At 37.2% G+C, this 20583-nt stretch overlaps 1 protein-coding gene across 9 annotated transcripts in view; it reads left to right on the forward strand.

Annotated features, from left to right (window-relative positions):
- Window positions 1–342: 342 nt before the first annotated feature.
- The window catches only part of LEKR1 (leucine, glutamate and lysine rich 1), a 222762-nt gene continuing 202521 nt past the window's right edge, over window positions 343–20583 (forward strand). For 8 of the 9 annotated variants that reach the window (XR_007155716.1, XR_007155720.1, XR_007155718.1 and 5 more), the window contains exons 1-3: window positions 343–416; window positions 4264–4353; window positions 17932–18146. Coding sequence is in view for 2 of the 9 variants with exons in the window: in XM_047875645.1 (XP_047731601.1) it covers window positions 4306–4353; window positions 17932–18146 (263 nt within the window). In the remaining 7 variants the exon portion in view is untranslated. Of the gene's footprint in view, window positions 417–4263; window positions 4354–16859; window positions 16928–17931; window positions 18147–20583 lie in introns of those variants that run through there. The other variant, XR_007155717.1, reaches the window with a different exon arrangement.

A 20583-nucleotide genomic window follows, 5' to 3' on the forward strand; every position in this document is an offset into this window, starting at 1 on the left:
TTGCCCACTGCTGTCTCCGCCACACGGGCTCTAGAGCCTGGGGTCAGAGGTTCACGGACTTGGGCCTCCACCGCAGGCAGTGTCTCTCTCTCTAATCTAGTCTTGGGGCTAGGGACATCTCCCTCCTTCCCAGCAGCCTCTACCGCGACTCCAGCCCGCCCTCCTCTGCCTTGCCCTTTGCGACCCTCCCTTCTCTCACACAGCGCTCAGCATAAAACAAGCCTTTCCCTCTCAACCCCACCGCCAGCTTTCCCGCTTCCGCCCGGCGCGTGTGGCCCGGGGCGGGGCAAGGGAGGCCCCTCCGCGTTGGCGAGGGGCGTGGGCCGTGACGTCACCGCGCCCTGACGTCGGGCAGACGGGTAGCATGGTCTCCCGGGAGACCGGGAAAGCCGTTCGCACTCGGAGTCGAGGTCTAGGTGAGAGACAATGAATGACTTCCTTGAGTCCCCCGCCTACTCAGCCCCCCGGGACGCAGTTCCGGAGCGGAGGCGTGCTGGCACCGGGGGAGAGGGCAGGAAAGCTGAGTCGAGGCGCCGCGGCGAGGGGCTGGGGCTTCCGAGCGTCCCCTCCGCCCCTCTCTGCGGCCCCGGCACAGCTTCCGCCAGCCCGCCAGTCCTCTACTCTCCCTGAGAGCGCCGCTCAGCCTCACCCCCACACCCTCCTCCTCCTCTTCCTGCCACAGCAGGTCCCCAGGGAGCGGGGTTAGGAAGGGACGGGTTTCAAAACACTTCCAAGCAGTTTTGGCTGGCCTTGCAGTTGGTTTCTATTCGGAAAATCCCGCCTCTTCAGGAATGTCTTAGAGCGTGAACTCCGTTTCACCTGACGCTGATCTGCTCTTTTGCGGGTGATTCACGCCAGGGGAATAGTTCTTTACGGAAGGGCCTGAAAGCTGGACGTGGGTTAATGGCCCAACGTGACACTGCTGTGAGGGAAGGGAATCGGAAGTGAACAGTCAAGGACGTTTCTGTATTTTCGACAGCTTCTTCACGATCCTGTTAAGAGAGCAGGTTCACAAATACTTACGTGGCTGCTGCCAGTTTCACCGCACTTCTCGCTGAAGGGCAGTCTACATGTATGTAATGTGAAGGAATAAAAGAAACTAGTTTGATAAAACATACAAAATAATGTAAGAGTAAAGTAAAAAAATTAAAAATTTTTCCACCTACGTGTTGCCGTGGGTGAACGACTTTTTTCTTTCCTTTTCTTGAGAAATTCCGTAAATTTGTGAATGCCTCTATTCCTTTAATACGTATGCAAATCTTTTTAAAGACCCAGAATGTTTTTCTTGAGGACGTGGGAACCATCTCTTTAAAATGTAAACATCAAGGAAGATGGCGTCCCTATTTCCTTATCACCTTTGGGAGTTTCTCCCTCGACTCCTTCCTTTAGAAACCACGGATTTTTTTTTTTTTCTTTCAACGTTTATTTATTTTTGGGACAGAGAGAGACAGAGCATGAACAGGGGAGGGTCAGAGAGAGAGGGAGACACAGAATTGGAAACAGGCTCCAGGCTCTGAGCCATCAACCCAGAGCCCGACGCGGGGCTCGAACTCACGGACCGCAAGATCGTGACCTGGTTGAAGTCGGACGCTTAACCGACTGCGCCACCCAGGCGCCCCTAGAAACCACGGATTCTATCACAGGGATTTGTATTCCTTAGAACAATCGCAATTAACCAGTGCAGATAGCTACTTCAATCACTAGGTGAATTGGAAACGAACTATGAAAGTGTATAGCCCACTGTGTTGAGGACGAGTTACCTTTTCTCTTGAGAACGTATATGTAATGGATTGTATCTACATGGCTGTATAAAAAAAAAAAAAAGTGAGCTTTCTGTCTTTGTAGTCTCCTTAGCAGATTGGCTCTGATGTGCATCACAGTCTAGTTAAATGCTTACTCAATAATAAAATTGTTTTCTTTCTGCATTGTAGAGAGATTTTCTGGGTTGGCAATATTTTCTTCAATCAGAACCTGCCAAATTTTCCTACTTGCTATATAAGAAGGACCCAAAGTTGGAATACCTTTACAGATAAAGAAGCTACTAAACAAATATGTTCCACTGGTCCTTTGTTTATGCTGTCACTAGATCCATGCTCTCAAATAATTTTGTGGGTGGAATTTAAAAAGGAGATTTAGTTGGCAATTTTAGGAAAAATTGTACTCCCAGTAGAGTTTAATTAAGATAATGCCATCTTATTTACTGATGGTAAGTCCATTGTAAAATGGCAGAAGAGAGAATAATGAGCCTTCTGTGAATAACGAGCTCTTGCCATATCACAGTCTGCCAAACGTCAGATTATTATGTACTTGGCTGTGTGGGCCTATGTTAGCTATGGCAGTTAACTTTACCCCCATAGTTAACTCTAGTTGACTTTACCAAACATACAGATTATGTTTATATGGGAAGACAGCTCATTAGTTGTTTGTTCTAAACAGCAGCTCATTAAAACAACAGGCTTTGTGCTAACACAAGGGGATGGGGAATTTCCTTTCCACCAATGGTTGCACGACTTTAAAAAAAAAACCAAAAACTGCCGCTCCAGGAACTTTTGTTAACTACAATTTCCCTGACACCTCGCTGTGCCTGGGTTGCTGTATCTGATAGAGTACTGTGCCTCTTTAGTCTATCTTTGTATCAAAATCCTGCTCTGCTCAAAAGCAAACAGCTTCAGGAAGCCTTCCCTAATTCGCCTCTCCCACCAGAAAGATAAGACATCTTTCTTTGCTGAACTCCTCGGTTGTTCCTAGTCTACCACTCCCAGCCCTCAGACTTTCTTCATTGCTATGGAATTGTGCCTGTATCATCTCTGCTGCCTCCTTTCTGCCCCTCAAGTCCTTAGATGAATATATAAGCATCTCTCATGAAACTGGACTGTGTATTCTTTCTCCATATTTGGGAAAGATAAACAAACAAACAAACAAAAAACACAAATCAGGGGTGCCTGGGTGGCTCAGTTGGTTTCTGACTCTTGATTTCAGCTCAGGTCATGATCTCCTGGTTCTTGAGTTCGAGCCCCGCATCAGGCTCCACACTGACCGTGCGAAGCCTGCTTGGGATTTTCTCTCCCTTCCTCTCTCTCTGCCCCTTCCCCGTTCTCATGCCCTCTCTCTCTCTCTCTCTCTCAAAATAAATAAATAAGCTTTAAAAAAAAAGAACCAAAAGTGCTCCCTCCATTCATCTTGTGTGGTTTTATGAAAGTAGTAATAGGATTTTATGTCGAATTGTTATATTAGAAATGAAAATTTATTTAGGTAAAATATCTGCGTAAAATTATATAAGTGTTCATCTTGAGTAAAATTAGCACGTCTCATGGTTTCATGACTTTTCAGTGTCTGCATATCATATTTAATCTGATAACTCTATTTTTTGTACTTCATCCTTTAAACCAGCATTCATGTCACAATTGTTTTTCTTATCTGCTGAACTAAAATACTATATTTAGATATTTTTCTTTTTTTTTTTTAACGTTTTATTTATTTTTGAGACAGGGAGAGACAGAGCACGAACAGGGGAGGGTCAGAGAGAGGGAGACACAGAATCCGAAACAGGGTCCAAGCTCTGAGCGGTCAGCACAGAGCCCGACGCGGGGCTCGAACTCACGGACCGCGAGATCATGACCTGAGCCCAAGTCGGCCGCTTCACTGACTGAGCCACCCAGGAGCCCCTAGATATTTTTCTATTAGCTTTTTGGAAAAAACCCTTTAAAAAAAAGAAAACAGAAATAAATGAATCTGTTTAAAATTTTAAGTGACATTTAGGGGTGCCTGGGAGGCTCAGTCGGTTAAGTGTCCAACTTCAGCTCAGGTCATGATCTCGCGGTTGGTGAGTTCAAACCCGGCGTCAGGCTCTGGGGCTGACAACTTGGAGCCTGCTTTGAATTCTGTGTCTCCTTTCTCTGCCCCTCCTACACTCACACTCTGTCTCTCTCAAAAATAAATGAACATTAACAACAATTAAAAAAAATTAACATTTATTCTGTATTTGCAAAACAAATAATTAGTAATAAACCACCATAGAAATTACAATTAGACTATAAAGTTCTAAAGGAAGAAAATATTTCTGACTTAGTCATCTGTTATCTTTCCTGTTCTATTGGCGTAATAGCTAATTGAAAAGGTCCAGTTGTACCTTTTAATACTGAGTTGATGAAATAACTGTTAAAAGTTATCACCATTTATCTCTGATTACTCCAAGAATTTATAGCTTTTAATTTGAATTTTATTCATAATTTCAATTCTGACCATTGCCATCAATGTTTTTAGATTATTTTACTTCAGAACTCCCTCTGCATATTTTGAGAAATTATGGATCGTCACATCCCCATGCACGCGTTACCTGAAGAAATCCAAAAGGTATGGTATTATATTGTGTTATTACAGCATAACATTGAGAGCATTTTAAGGTAGATAGTAATATCTCCCCCTCTCTCTGCCCCTACCCTGCTCATGCTCTGTCTGTCTCTGTCTCAAAAATAAATAAAAAAACATTTAAAAAATTTATATATAAAAAAAGGTAGATAGTAACAAAACCTGGGGGAGTGATTTCAGAGGTTTTATATTTATTTTGGCCAGGGGATCTGCAATTACTTCATGGAGTGTAAGGGGAACAATCATAATGGCCAGATTGTAGAATTCAATTCAGTGCAAAGAATGTTTGACCTGTGAAGGAAGACATCTATAATTTCAGCACAGTATTTGACCAGCTGTTTGTGGAGCTCTTGTGAAAAGAGGGCCTCAGGAATGTCCAAATACTATAGTTAGATATATATTTTTTTGGCAGCTTTTCAGAAAAAAAAAACTTGCTTGAAAAATGGAAATAAATGGGTCTGTTTAAAATTTTAAACGATCCCCCTATTTGCAAAAACAAATAATTAGTAGCAAATAATTAGTAGTAAAACATTATAGCAGCTACAGTTTGTAACATTTTGTGATATGCTAAATTTTTGTGTCTCTCTCCATATAAGGGGCTGTTTCAATTTCACCTCAATTCTTCCCACTTATCATGTACCAGGCACTGTTTTAAACCCTTTCATGTATATCAACTCATTGAATCTGGTTAAAAATTTTTCAGTTTCTATCCTGCTCTCCTCCCTGTGAGTTCATATCTGTCCTCAGGCAGAAGCATTTATCCTGTATTTAGTTTGGCAATGCATACATTGTTAACAGTATAATGTTTAAAACGTCTCTTTGAAACTGATTGACAGATTGTGAATTAAAACCTCAAACATTAACTATCATTAATCATTGAGGGTTTTCAGTAAATCTACAGTCAACTCTTAATTAACCACCAATCCGTTACTTTTTAATTAAAAATTGTAGTCATCCCTCAGATATGCTTTTATCCTTTGTGCATGTTGCTTTGGGCTGCCTGTTAGCATTAATCATGCCATTGATTTAACTTAATGCTTAATGTTACTGCATGTCCTTCAGATTTATGTAAAATGCAACCTAGCAGGCACTGGAAAGGAAAAGCCCAGAAAAAGACCTTTTAAACCATTGCATTTAATTTGCTTCGCCTTTTAAATTGAACGTAAGAGATAGTAAGCACAGAGAGAGCTTAACTATGCTATGCTTATCTGAGAAATGGTGCTTATATGTGTTTGAAGACATGGAATATCCTTCCTCTCTCCCTCAACGGAGTTCCTTGCAAATACTAAGCTGGTATGGTAGAGATTAAAAGACACAAAACAAAACAGTCTGGAAGAAACAATATCCATACTGCAGATCCCAAGGAAGAGGATATATAATGACACGAAAAAATAACTCTAAAAAACAGGGGCGCCTGGGTGGCTCAGTTGGTTGAGCGTCCGACTTCGGCTCAGGTCATGATCTCACGGTCTGTGAGTTTGAGCCCCGCATCGGGCTCTGTGCTGACAGCTCAGAGCCTGGAGCCTCTTTCAGATTCTGTGTTTCCCTCTCTCTCTACCCCTCCCCTGCTCACATTCTGTCTGTCTCTCAAAAATAAACATTAAAAAATTAAAAAAATAACTGTAAAAAACAGTATATGATTTAAATATCATATAAGGTAGTATCTTCTTTGATATGGACAGGTAGGGGAGGATGGTCAATGGAGGAGCTTTATGTGGGTGACAGAATTGGGATTGGCCCTTGAAAGCTGAGTATTTCTATATACAGATGGGGAATAGGGCATCCTAGGCCAACGTAACAGAAACTTACTGGTGAAAAAAAGCTGGCCAAGTTAGGTATGTATTTATTTGGACAAGATTTTTATGAGAATTGTAAAATGCCTTTTTCTCATGTTTAAGGTGCTGTATAAGTAAATCGTTTAAAAATGATAAAAACCAAACCTTTCACGAATCTACAGTTCTATTCTCAAGGCAGGAATGGCAGGCAGTTGTCCATACAGTGCAGAGGAGGGACATCAGGAGAAACTCAGCTGCCTAAGTCCCTGGACAATTATGCTGATTGTAGCCCTGGTCCTGCTGAATGTTTAGAATGTAAAATGCAGCTCTGCACTTTTTCAGACTCCAGTTAGATACATTTATACCACAAATATTTATCAAGTGCATATTATGTGCTAGGCACTGTTTTGGGCTTGATTATAAAGCAACAAAAATGTGTACACGTAGCCACAGCCTATTAAAGCACAGTCCAAGAATAAGTCAGTTATTTCTTTTTCACAACTTCTTACCTATGTTTGATTCATCTAGATTGCCCATTATGTAACTTGTTAAATTGCTTACTGATCAGGCAGTATATCTATTTAGTCAACTTGCATACATCATTTCATACAGAATCATGTTAAATAGGTATATAGCTTATAATGCTAATAGGAATACCTCAGATTAGAACCATTGCATTATTAAGATAAAGAAAACAAATCATTTTTTCCCACATGGCTTTGAAATTTTGCTCATTTCTCTATTGGATGAACAAATAACTGAGGTGTGTGGGTCAGTAGGTGGTGACAGGTCTTTCAAAGGCTTTTTTTTTTTTAATTGTTCTTCTGTTAACTTTTTATATTAGTTCTTATGTGGCTCTTCTTTCTAGAAAAGCTTCTGCTGTGTTTCTTTCTTTTCTTTTTTCTTTTTTCTTTTCTGTGTCTAGGCAAGGAAAGTTAGTGTAGAAGAGAAGGTGAGCCTTTCCTGTTTATTTCTTTCTATACTTTTGCTGTATGATCTGGAAATAGATGGCCAATAAATCACATGAAAGATACATGGTAAGGAATGTGAAGGTGTATTACACTCTATTATTAATAGCAAAACAGGTAGTAATAGAGTTGCAAGAAAAAGTAAAGGTGGTGGGGAAAGTAGGGAGAATGCTGATGACATTCAGTTATATTGAAAGAATCCATTGCCTGATTAGAAGCCTAATGTTAAATTACTTCCCCCTGGTCTCATTTCTTAGGAAATCTTAGAGAAGAAAGAATAAAGTAATCTTTTGACTCTCATTCTTAAATCTTTTTGCTTTTTGTCACAGTTTCTGACCAAGCATGAGACATGCCTCAGACTTCGATATCCCTAAGTGGCAGAAAATATAAAACAGGCTTATGTACTGGAGAGCAGGACCACACTTGCCCGCTTTGTCTGCTGCTAGACTCTACAGTTCACGTCTGTGTGTACTTAGACTATATCTCTGAATCTACTCTCTCAAGACTGAACTAACTCTTACTTGTCTCTGGCCTCCAATATCCAACAGCTTTGCTAGAATTGTCATGCAACATTCTGGAAGCAGAATGAACTTGTTCTAAGTTTAGGACTTTATTGCCATGATTTAAAACTTGAACAGTACTTATAGATCAGCAAAGTAATAATTCTATATTTATTCCCCTCCTGAATGTCAACTGATATTATAGACATACGGAGTTCTCTTTTTAGAAAAAAAGCAACGAACAACTTTCCTTTTGCTGTTTTCACCAGGGGACATATGCAGAAGTCAAAACAACTCCAACAAACTGTGGAAAAACTAGTTATTTTGCAAAAAGTAAAACTGATCTCTTGTTTTTTTTTTAAAATGGTGACAAAATGAACACTTGTAATAGGATTTTTAGCTTCAGGAGATATTTATTACCACAGAACACAAAGTAAAATAAAGAGACCAGAGTTGTTTATTTTACAAAACACAAGTGGTGGTGCAGGCTGGAGTGCACACTGTTCTTTCTGGGATAACAATCCCTTTCCCTAGCAGTAACAGCTCATTTCGTCCTGTTTCAGTAAAGTAATTTTAGTACTTTGGAACTTTGAAATTTATTCAGAATAACAGTTTTATATTTCCAAGCACAGATTGTCATTGCCAGAAAAAATAAACGTAATTTTCCAGGTCATTTTGGGCCACTGTGGCTAGGGTCAGATTTTGTGTTGAGTTAAAGGAAAAAGAAAGAGAATATGGTCATAGAAATGTTAGCACTAGCATCCTGGAAAAGTAGTGATATTTATGTGTGGGCGTGGGTATGTGTGTTGTGTTTTGAAGCAATTTTAGTCTTAAAGCCTAATGACAAAAGGAATAGGAAGCTATGTAATTTTTGGAGAAACTATTCTGTTAATATTGTGACCTAAAATCTTGAAAAATCTGCAGTTGTCAATTTGTAGTCCAAAATCCTTTTCTTTTTTTTTTTTTTTTTTGAGTCTAAAATACTTCTGTTGGCAGGCCACAGAGGGTCATGGAGTCTACTGAGGTGAGGTTTCCCAGTGGAAAAATAGGTATTGAAGGAAATACACTTTAGAAACATATTTATGTAAACATAAGTGTGTCATATATAATTTATGTCTGAAGCCAACATTTCTTAACATTGTTCAATAAAATTTCTTTATGGATTAATCTCTGTATTTTAGTCCCAGATTGATTTATTTTTATTTTTATCGTTTTACAAGTAAACTTCTTATTTCAAGATTATTGTAGATTCACATGAAGTTGCAAGAAATCATACTAAGAGATGCCAGCTTCTTCTTCCCCATCTTCCCCATCTTCCCCATCTTCCCCGTCTTCCCCCATGGCCTCCAGTGGTAACATCTGGCAAAACCATACTACGCTCTCACAACCAGGATATTGACATTGATACAGTCAGGATGTAGAACAGTTCTATCACAACAAGAATTGCTCATGTTTCCCTTTTATAGTCGCATTTACCTCAACCTACCTCTTCACATACCTCCATTACCCCACCTCCCATCCCCAATTCATGACCCTTGGGAACCATCAATCTCCAGTAATTATGTCATTTCAAGATGTTATCTAAATTGAATAATGCAATATATAACCCTTTGGGATTAGATTTTTCACTCAGTGTAATTCTCTGGAGCTTTATTCAGGTTGTTGCATGTATCAGTAGTTTTTTTCTTTCTGTTGCTGAGAGGTATTCCACAATCTAAAGGTACTGCACAGTTTGTTTAACCTATTGAGGGACATCTGGTTTTTTTCCAGTTTTTGCCTATTATGTATAAAGCTGCTGTAAGTGTTCATGTGTATGTTTTTATGCGAACATATGTTTTCATTTTCCTGGAATAAATGCCCAAGAGTGCAATTGCTAGGTTGTACAGTAGTTGCATTGCATGTTTAGTTTTTTAAGACACTGTCAAACTTTTCCAGTTTGGGCTGTCCCATTTTACATTCTCGCCAGCAATGCATGAGTGAGCCAGCTTCTCTGCATCTTTACCAGAATTTGATGTTGTCATTAGTGTTTATGTTAGCTTTTCTGATAGGTATATGGTGATAACTCATTTTGGTGTTAACTTGCATTTTCCTAATGGCTAACAATGAATATCTTTTCAAGTGCTTATTTGGAATCTGTATCCTCTTAGGTGAAATGTTTCTTCATGTCTTTCGACCATGTGTTTTCTTTTTTTTAATTAAAAAAATTTTTTTAGTGTTTATTTTATTTTTTGAGAGAGAGTGAGAGAGAGAGAGCGCAGTTGTTTGTGAAAGTGTGTGTGGCACCAGCAGCGGAGGGGCAGAGAGAGAGAGAGACAGAGGATCCGAAGAGGGCTGCTCTAACAGCAGAGCCCGATGGGGGCTCAAGCTAATGAACCATTGAGATCATGACCTGAGCCTAAGTCAGACGCTTAACTGACTGAGCCACCCAGGCGCCCCTTGACCATGTGTTTTCTAATTGGATTTCCTTAAATCGTTGAGTTTTGAGAGTTCTTTGTGTAATCTAGATAATAGTCCTTTGTCAGATATGGGTTTGTAAATATTTTTTTCCCAATCTGTAGCTTGTATTTTTCTCCTCTTCACAGGGTCCTTTTCAGAGCACAAGTTTCACATTTTGATGAAATCCAACTTATCAATTTTTCCATTTATGGATCATGCTTTTGGTATCAAGTATAAGAACTCTTTGCCTAGAAAATCCTGAAGATAATCTCCTAGGTTTTTTTTTTGCCTTCTAAAATCAAATTTTTATGTTTTACATTTAAGTCCATAATCATTTTGAGTTAATTTTTGTATAGGGTATGAGGTTTAGTTTAAGGTCCTTCCTTCCATCCCTCCTTCCCTTCTTCCTTTTAACCTATGGGTATCCAATTGTTCCAGCACCATTTATTGAAAAGACAATCTTTCCTTCACTGAATTGCTTTTACATCATTGCAGAAAATCAATTTGGCATATTTATGCAGATCTTTTTCTGGGTTCATTGTTCTATTCCATTGATCTCTGCGTCTGTCCCTTTGTTAATACCACACAGTCTTATTACTATAGCAATACAGTATGTATTGAAATCAGGTAAAATGATTCTTTCCACTTTATTTTTTTCAAGATTGTTCTGGTTCTTCTAGTTTCTTTGCCTTTCCATATAAATTTGAGAATCCTGTCTATATCTTAAGAAAAAATCTTGCTGAAATTTTGATAAGAATTACAGTAAGCCTATAAATTTGGGGATAATTGCTATCTTTAATATTTTGAGTCTTCAGTATGTCTCCTTGCTTATTTAGATCTTTGATTTTTTCATCAGCATTTTATAGTTTTTAGGATACAACTACTGTACATGTTTTGTTAGATTTAAGCCTAAGCATTTCATTTTTTTGAGCAATCATTATTGGTGTTGTATTTTTAATTTCACTGTCCATGTGTTCACTGGCAGTGTATACAAATACAATTGGTTTTTTTATGTTTATCTTCAATCATTGACCTTGCTGAACTTATTTGTTCTAGGAGTCTTATTGTAGATTCTTCAGGATTTTCTATGTAGGCTACCGTGTCGGCTCATATTAGGGACAGTTTCCTTCCTTCCTTCATTCCATCCTCCTTCCCTCCTTTTCTTTTCTCTTTTCTTTTCTTTTCTTTTCTTTTCTTTTCTCTCTTGGCATTTACTTCTTGCCTTCTTGCTCTGGCTAGAACTTGCAGCATTATGATGAATATGAGCAGAGAGAATAAATATATATCCTTGCCTTGTTCATGATATTAGGTGAAAAAAACACTCATTTTTTCACTATTGCTCCTATGTTGCTCCTATGTTTTTGTAGATGTTCTATACAAAATTGATATTTAAATTGGTTGTATAGCACATTGACTTATTGATAAGGAAGGGTCCTGATGGCCTTATGAAATGGTCAGGTGGCCTGTATAACTAGTGATTCAAAAGTTCCACTGTTCTGTCTTAAAATGTTTCTCCCAAACCAAATGAAATTCACTGGCTAGACCCTCTTTGCATCTTTTTAAGTGGAGAACCTCTTAGAAGGGGTCACATTTTATACTGCGTTATGGAATAGTTTATCTGTTTCTTTCCTCCTTATCCAAGTACAAAAAGCATGGGATGGGTGGGAGAAGAAAGGAGGAACAGTTTTAGAGCAGAGAATAGTGCAGTTGGGCTGCAGGAAGTTACTGGAGTGCCTTTTCTAGTTCAAGCACAGACAGGAGCTTTGAAAAGGATTCGAAGCCTAATTTAACCTTTTAAAAAATTTACATCACTTCTATATTAAATACAGTAAAACCTTGGTTTGCAAGCATAAGTCATTTCAGAAACATGCTTGTAATCCAAAGCACTTGTATATCAAAGCAAATTTCCCAATAAAAAATAATGGAAACTCAGATGATTCATTCTGCAACCCAAAAATATTCATATAAAAATGATTACAGTATGGTAATATAATGCAAAATAATAAATAAAATACAAAATATAAAGAAAAATAAATTAACCCGTACTTACCTTTGAAAACCTTCATGGCTGGTGTGAGGGAGACAAGAGAGAGGAGGGTTATTGTGTAGGACAACTTCCAGTATCACTAAGGGAATCACTGCTATCTATTGGCTCAATGGAATCTTTTTCTTTTTGTGCAATTTTAACAAGGAACCTATCCAATGACACTTGCTCTTGCTTCCTTTCGAGGATTTTGCAGAAATGTGACATTGCATTGTCATTGAACAATTTCATTGCTTGCACTGCTATAGCCTTATTTGAGTGGTGCTTTTCTACAAAATTTTACACTATTTCCCAGATTTTACACATCTCCCTAATCTCATTTGAAGTGAGGGATTCCTCTGCCTTTTTTCTTCTCTGTAGATGAGATGCAGACATACACTGCTTACAAAATGTTGTAATTTTGGCCACTTGCATACCTTGTTCATACTTCTCGATGATTTCCTTCTTAACTTCCAGTGCAATTAACTCCTTCTTACCACCTTTCTTTTCAACCTTTCTCTACGTGGGGTGCCATTGTATACGCTGGCACAGATGTTGACTACAGTATGGCATTAATAAACTCTTGTCATATACTGTATTTAATGTAACTGGTAATAAGGCCACAGAGGAAAGGGTCTCTATCTGCAGACAGCCTGACTTAGAATGAAGCAAAGCCTTCCTAAGCTTATTCTTGTGTAGAAAAGCAAAAGACTGTCCATAGGTGCTTTGAAGTGACAAAAAATACACTGATGCCAGTTGTGGGCACCTTCCAACGTTTTGAAAAAAATCACTGGTTTGTGCCAAACAGTGTGGCCTGAGACTGAGCATCTGAGCATGGGAGATGATCACCTGCAATCCCGCAGTGACAGAGAGAACCATTGGCTCAGTTGTGATCATACGATGTTCGGCATCACGTACTACTCATATTGTAAGACATCACTCGTTTATCAAGTTAAAATTTATTAGAAATGTTTGCCTGTTTGCAGAACACGTTACTCACAATCTAAGGTGTTACTGTAACTATAATTTTAAAAGTACAAATACCACATTTGAGAAGTTTATAATTTTTAAAATTTTATTAAAACATGTTTATTTGGGAGAGAAAAAGAGAGTGCAAGTGGGGGAGGGACAGAGAGAGAGAGAGAGAGAGGGAGAAAGAGAATCCCAAGCAGGCTTTGCACTGACAGTGCAGAAATGGGGCTTGATCTCACAAACCATGAGCCATGACCTGAACCAAAATCAAGAGTCAGATACTTAACTGACTGGTCTACCCAGACACCCCTGTAATTTATTTTTAAATGACTCTACATTTGTTTAATATATTGCATTTGTTGATGCCTCCTCCAAAGCATGTCTTGTAGAAAGCAAAAATATCCTGCTCATGATATAGGTCTTTTGTCAAGAATGACAGCATGTCATTATTTTACTTAGAAAATGATGACATAATGCCAAGTTATAAGAGTGAAGCACATGGGGCGCCTGGGTGGCGCAGTCGGTTAAGCGTCCGACTTCAGCCAGGTCACGATCTCGCGGTCTGGGAGTTCGAGCCCCGCGTCAGGCTCTGGGCTGATGGCTCAGAGCCTGGAGCCTGTTTCCGATTCTGTGTCTCCCTCTCTCTCTGCCCCTCCCCCGTTCATGCTCTGTCTCTCTCTGTCCCAAAAATAAATAAACGTTGAAAAAAAAAATTAAAAAAAAAAAAAAAGAGTGAAGCACAAATTATATTTCACAAAAAACAGGTACTTACTTACTTCATGTGGGAATATAATTATAGTATTTCATAATTTTTCAAGCTTCACAGAAATATCCTAAGTAATTAGCCCATATAAACAGTAAGAATTTGAAAGTGTTATTGCATTTTTTTTCTGTTGTATTTTTGCTTATGGAAAATTGTTTACAAGTTAATAATACTGAAAACTTTTGTTCAATATACTTATCTAACATAGATCATTCAGTAATTTAGATCGTACTAGGTGAATTCTGGAGACTCTTCTTATGGACTTATTCTTTTGTAATTTGATTGTCTTGTTTTCTAGCTCATGGTATCATTTTTTGGGTATTCTTTGCTGAACTTCTAGAATACCTATTCTATAAAATGTATTACTTTATGTATTTCTGCTCTACCTGCCCCTGCCTTGATTGCTGTTTAGAATATTAGAATAACATTCTAATAGCTTTTGTAGCTGTGAAGTTTATACTGTTTCTGTTTTGTACATCAGGCTGCAGATGAGCTCCACCTAGCAAGAGTTTTCTTTAGAATGAAGATAAAGCATTTTGCCAGAATCTGGGCAAGAACTGTGATTAATAGGCATAAGGTTAGGAATGAAAGTGCCTTCAAGTAAGCAATATAATTTTCAAATTGATGAGAAGGAACCAAAACTCACAAGAGCAAAGGGATTATAAGAAAATACCCATCTGTTCTGAATTAGTTCAGGTCTCTTGACCTAGATAAGTTATATTCCCAGGGACTGATAGTACCTTTGAAGGGAATTGTGGAGCTACTTACTCTTGGTGATCTTTGAGAAGACATAGAGAGTAAGAGGATAACATACAAATGCCATGCCAGGTATAAAATGGCCATAAATTATAACCAGGGAACTCAATTTCAGTTCCAGACAATATACTAGAACGTATTTATTAAAAGATGGTTTGTGAGGATATACTAGAGAAAACAGTAACCCTTGAGCCAATTTTATGTTTATTAAGAGAATCAGCATGTGGATGTTGTGTACAGTTACTAGGTCCAGGACCTATAGTAGCTATAGAATGTATAGACTTTATGAAGACATTTGACTGAGTTTGCCATAATATTCCTGAAGACAATATGGGTAAATATAGGCTGATTATAAAAATAATTGGATAGATTAATAATCAGTTGAAAAGTTGTACCTTCAACTCTTCAAATGTGCTGAGTAATAGATCAGTATCAACCAAGTAGATATGACATGCTATGGAGTTCTTTCCTCAGTTTTGTCATATTCAACACTTTAAATCAATGAATTAGATGGATAAAACAGCTTATAAGGATCAATTTTCAAAGAGACACAAAGCTTAGAATTTCCTGCACACCAAGTCAATACATAAAGGGAGTCTAACACATACATATCTTTAAGATACATGTGTGTCAGAGGCACCTGGGTGGCTCATTTGGTCAAGTTTCCGACTTCAGCTCAGGTCATGAGATTGTGGTTCATAGGTTCGAGCCCACTTTGGGCTCTACTGACAGCTCACAGCCTGGAGCCTGCTTTGGATTCTGTATCTCCCTCTCTCTCTGCCCCATCCCCACTCTCTCTCTCTCTCAAAATAAAAATAAAACTTAAAAAAAAAGAAAAAGATATATGTGTCTAAGATATGTATGTACAGATATATATGTTATTAATTTACTTACATTATAATTATAATTTAATTTTCTGCACTTCAATGTGAAAAACCAGATACACAATAGAATGGGGGTTATTGGTTGCAAGAAATAGGTAGCATAAGGAGGAAAGAGAATAGTGCAGGAAGATTGGGCATGGATCCCAAAGGACAGGTAGGGAAGCTAGGTTGCACGAGTAACTGAAGTGAGGAATTTGAAGGTCGTTGGTTCCTTTTTTCCTCTCTTACTTTGGATCCAGATTATCTTTGTCTCATCTTGTCTGTGTATGTCTGCTCACCCTTCTCTCTCATTCCAGTAATGTGGCTAACTCTGTGTGGAAGATCCGCCTCCATTCAGGCTGCCCTAAAGGTGTCCCAAATACCAGGGTCTTCAACACTTACAAGTCTGGTTGGCTCATCCCAGCCTAGGGCTTCGTTCTTCTAGGTCTGATATCCAGTCCTCATCCCCCAGTCATGGCTACGGTTGATGGGTGGAGGGAGATTTAGTCACATTACCAGAGCAGCCAGGACTGTAGAAGGTGAATTCTCTAAAAAAGCAAACATAGGTGAGAAGGAATAGATTGGTATATTTAATATAATGAAAGATGGTTTCACACTGAAGCATTTTTTTTAATAGGGGCTTTATTTAACACAAAAGCAAGTAATATATAATATCAACATATAAAAAATAGAAAAGACTGTTGTGAACGAAGGTTGCATTAGAAGATACTACCAATGATATTACCTATGAGATACTAGAATGAGGGAAGTTTGAGCCCTCTCTTACTCTGTTTTAGTGAGACCAACCATGCTGGAGTATTAAATTCTGGGGACCAAACTTTGAAACATGTATAGAACACTGGAACAGGTTCAGAGAAAATTATTCAGAATAAGGAAGAAATTCAAAACCATGTCATATGGGAAACAGCTGAAGGAATTGGAAGTCTTGACCTGGAGAAGAGAAGATATGGAGTGCTCCTGATAGCTGTCTTTAAATATTAGAACGAGGTCTAGGGTTGTTCCACATGGTTACTGGGAGATTTAGGGCCAGTGCACTTACCAGGGAGGCAGATTTGGGGTCAGCATGAGAAGCTGTCAGAGGATAGAACAGGCTGCTTTACAAACTAGTTTCCCATTATTTGGGAGGTTGAAATAGAATCTGGATAACTTTTTATCCAGGTTAGAATAGATTGTATGAACCCGTCCAGAGCTTGCGCCAAGTTACTTTTATGATTTGTTTCAAACTTGTTGTTTTACAAATCTGTAAATTTGGTATCTCTGGCAGTTAGATGGTTGATGTGGTCATTCACCTGTATCCCACAGTATTGCAGTTTTTAATTTGAAATTTTTGTTATTGAACTTTAGATGAACAAAATGATACTATGTAAAGATTTGTTATTTGTTTCAACTGACTCTTGTGTAATGGCATTGACAGGTGGGTGAAGTGTGTCACTCTTAGTTGTGGGAGCAGTTTCTACAGTCTTAAGGGAGTTTTCATTAAGAGTAAGTACCCCTCGAATACAAGTGTTGCTTTCATTTTAGCGCCCTGGGGCAAATATTTAATGAAGCCATCTCTTAGCCTTTGTGAATAGCAGGACGAGTAGAGTCTACTTGAGGAATATTTATATACTTGAGACAGAAAAAAGAATTACCTCTCTCTTCACTTTGCTGGAATTCCATTTTTCACTGCCCTTATGCTGGCCAGAGATATATGAACTTCTTATTTATTTAAGAAGTAAGAGGGTTAAGCTGACACACCCATAGCAGAAAAATATGACACAAATGGTTACAGGGGGTAGGTTTTAGATAGACCTGGGTTTAATCCCAATGTCTCCATATACCAACTGGTTGTTTAACTTCAGTGGTTTCCATTTCCTTATCTATAAAATGGGTATAACCGTACCTACCTGAAGGGAAAAGAACAGAGTTAGAAGAGATTGGGTTTAAAATGTTTTTGCTATTTATGGTTATATGAGAGAATTCTGTTGTAAATTCTGTAAAAATCATAAAATATTAAAACTGAACAGGAACTTAAGAGTTCATTTGGTCCAATGCCATAATTTTATAAATGAGGAAAAATAAGATCTGAAAAAGCCAAGAGGCATCTCCAGGATCACAGTGCAGCTGGCAGTGAAAGGCCAGCGATTTCTCTCCACTTCATGGAAAACTCATCTTAAAACAAGAATTATAAAGATGTTTTCATCATTTTTTGTTTTATTTTATGGAAAATATTTCAAGAGTAAATCTTTCTTAGAGATACTATGGAGAAGCAATCACTCTGAAAGACCCTTTTTTAATTCCAAGATTCTGTGTCAGAGTCAATGTCATGCCAGTTTTTAAAATTTTATCCAGATGTCAGCAACATCATAATTATTACTCCATGGCATAGTCCAGTGTGCATTTACTTCATTTGACCAGCGTGGTTGCAATAACATCCTCAGTGGAACTTTGCCAGAAATTTAAAAATATCATTTCAATGTATGTATGTATATATGTCTATTTTCTAGATGTCCCCTGAAGAAAAAGTTTGTAAGTACTGTGGAGTCAGCTATCTAATTCTTCACGAGTTTAAAGCTATGGAAGAAAAAATGAAAGCGATGGAAAAAGAGATGAAATTTTATCAAGGAAGTGTAGATCGTGAAAAGAGACTTCAAGAAAAGCTACGGTCTCTTAGTCAAGATTTTGAACAGTACAAAATTGACAATGAATCCAAAACAGAAAGGTATATTATTCTTTTCTGTCATTTATTTAGTTTGAAAGGAAAGTACAGGAAATAAATAGACTTTGAATGTTTTTCTGGAATTTCTCTATATCAGGTATAACTTACACTTTAATACACCTATGTTTGTTCATTAATTATTACTAACTGTTAAACCTAATTATTATAGTTTGAGCATTTCTTTTGAGGCATAATATTTACTATTTGAATAATTAGAAACTAGTTCATTCAGTAGTCATAGTTGGGATGGGTCAAGTTATATTTTTCCCCAGATATATATCTTAATTTATCATTAGAAAGATTTGTCTATCAAAATCAGGTGAATTTTGGTTGTTTTGTGACTTAACATTTGTTTTTAAATGGCCTTGAATATTTAGATTTATAGCATAAGGTTTTCATGTTTTGAAAGGATGCCAAAACATTAAAATTGGTACATGATTCTGAGTCACTGAAATTGGAATAAAATTAAAGATTGGGTTCCTAATTGCTGCTGAATCTAATCAGCAATTTAGTCTGCCTAAAGACACTTCAGTATGTTTATACAGACACTTCTATAGAAGGGTTTTTGCTGGTATTTTATGGCCTTTCCTTTTTCCTATAAGTGAATATTTCTCCATTTAAAATATCGACAGTTGATGTTAGTAAACTTTGAATGAATGAATTTAGTGAATATCATGTCTTTGTAAAAGTAGGAACTTTGTTAAATCTCCTAGAATTAAGTGCTTCTATTACATTTTGTTATAAGCTTTTATAATTACATTAAATCTCAGTTGAACCTGATATTTCTTAGACCTTTACTAAGAAAATTTTGTTACAGTGTCTTTAATTTCAAATTTGAATAATAAAGTATTTCATAATGTTCGAGTAGAAAAATAAGAAGCTTGAAGTATTCAGCTTAAAATTTTAGATTTGGAGGGTTTTGCCTGTCAGAGCAGAGATTCTTTTGTTTGGGGTATTCACATTTTACTTTCTTTAATAGAATATTGCATTATATAAGTCATATGAACACACAAAATAAAAGAAGTAAACAGAAGTAAAGGCAAAGAATTCCCTTTTTATTCTGATTACTTTCTTCTTACTGGAGAGAAAACCGCTTTTAATGGTTTGGTGTATATCTTTCTAGATCCTTTATTGTGCCTTTTCTTTTATTATAGATATATTTCTTTAAAATATCTAATATATCATATATGAGCCACTTAATTACATACATTGGAAATTGTTCCGTGTTAGTGTGTATAGATCAATCTTGTTTTTAACTGTTACACTTTCCTTCTTAAGAATATGCCGTAATTTACTTATTTTTCTTTTCAACATTTAGATTATTTCCAATACTTCTTATTACAGGTAGTATTTTTTTTACAGATAGTATTTATATTTATATTCTTGTGTACATGTGTTTTTCATGGGATAAATTCCTAGAAGTGAAATTGCTGAAAGAGAGGAAATGCCAGCTTAAAATTCTGATAAATGGGGTGCCTGAGTAGCTCAGTCAGTCAGCTATGTATCCGACTCTTGATTTAGTCTCGGATCATGGTCTCCCGGTTCATGAGATTGAGCCTAGTGTTGGGCTTTGTGCTGACAGTGTGGAGCCTGCTTGGGATTCTTTACCTCTCTCTGCCCTGTCCCCCCTTCAAAATAAATAAATAAACATTAAAAAAAAATAAAATTCTGATAAATGTATACCAAATTGTCCTTTGAGAAGATAGTGTTAATTTGACCAATAGTTTATAAGACCATTTTCCTACATGTTCATGTTAGTTTTTCAATTTTTTTCAAATATTTACTTTTTTCTTGAGTTTTCATTGTTGTTTAATTTGTGTTTCTTTGTTGCTAATGAGGTCGAACATTTTTTCATGTTTATTAGACATTTCTGTGTTTTCCTCTACTAAGTACTTGTTCATATCTGTTGTCAAAATGTCTATTGGGTTATTTGTTTATTTTTGTTTATTTATAGGAGTTTTTAATAAAATATGGACATTATTTTTGGTTTATATATGTGGCTAATATTTCCTCATGTTTGCCTATCTTTTTGTTTATTGTGTTTTTCTGTGTTGATTTTTTATTTTTTTAACATTTCATGCCAAATTCTGGTCCAGGTTCTGTGTCAAGTTCTTTTGATTGCAAACAACAGAAACTCACTCTGGCTAACACTAACCTAGATTCAGGCAGGTTGAAAACACAACATATGTCTAAAACTTTTATAGTACTACTGTTTTAGTTAACTTTTTAATCTATTTGGAATTAATTTTGTCTGGTGGATTTATAATTTCATATTTATTCTTTTTGAAATGTATGGCTTGTCTCAATATCATTCATCAAATTTTCATTCTTTCTCTTTTGATTTGAAATGCCACCTAGTAATTTCTATGCTAGTCTATTTCTGGACTCTCTGTTTTATGCTATTGATCTATTGCTTATCAGTGGGTGTCTTAGTCCATTT

The sequence above is a fragment of the Prionailurus viverrinus genome, chromosome C2 (assembly GCF_022837055.1).
Source record: "Prionailurus viverrinus isolate Anna chromosome C2, UM_Priviv_1.0, whole genome shotgun sequence".
NCBI lineage: Eukaryota > Metazoa > Chordata > Mammalia > Carnivora > Felidae > Prionailurus > Prionailurus viverrinus.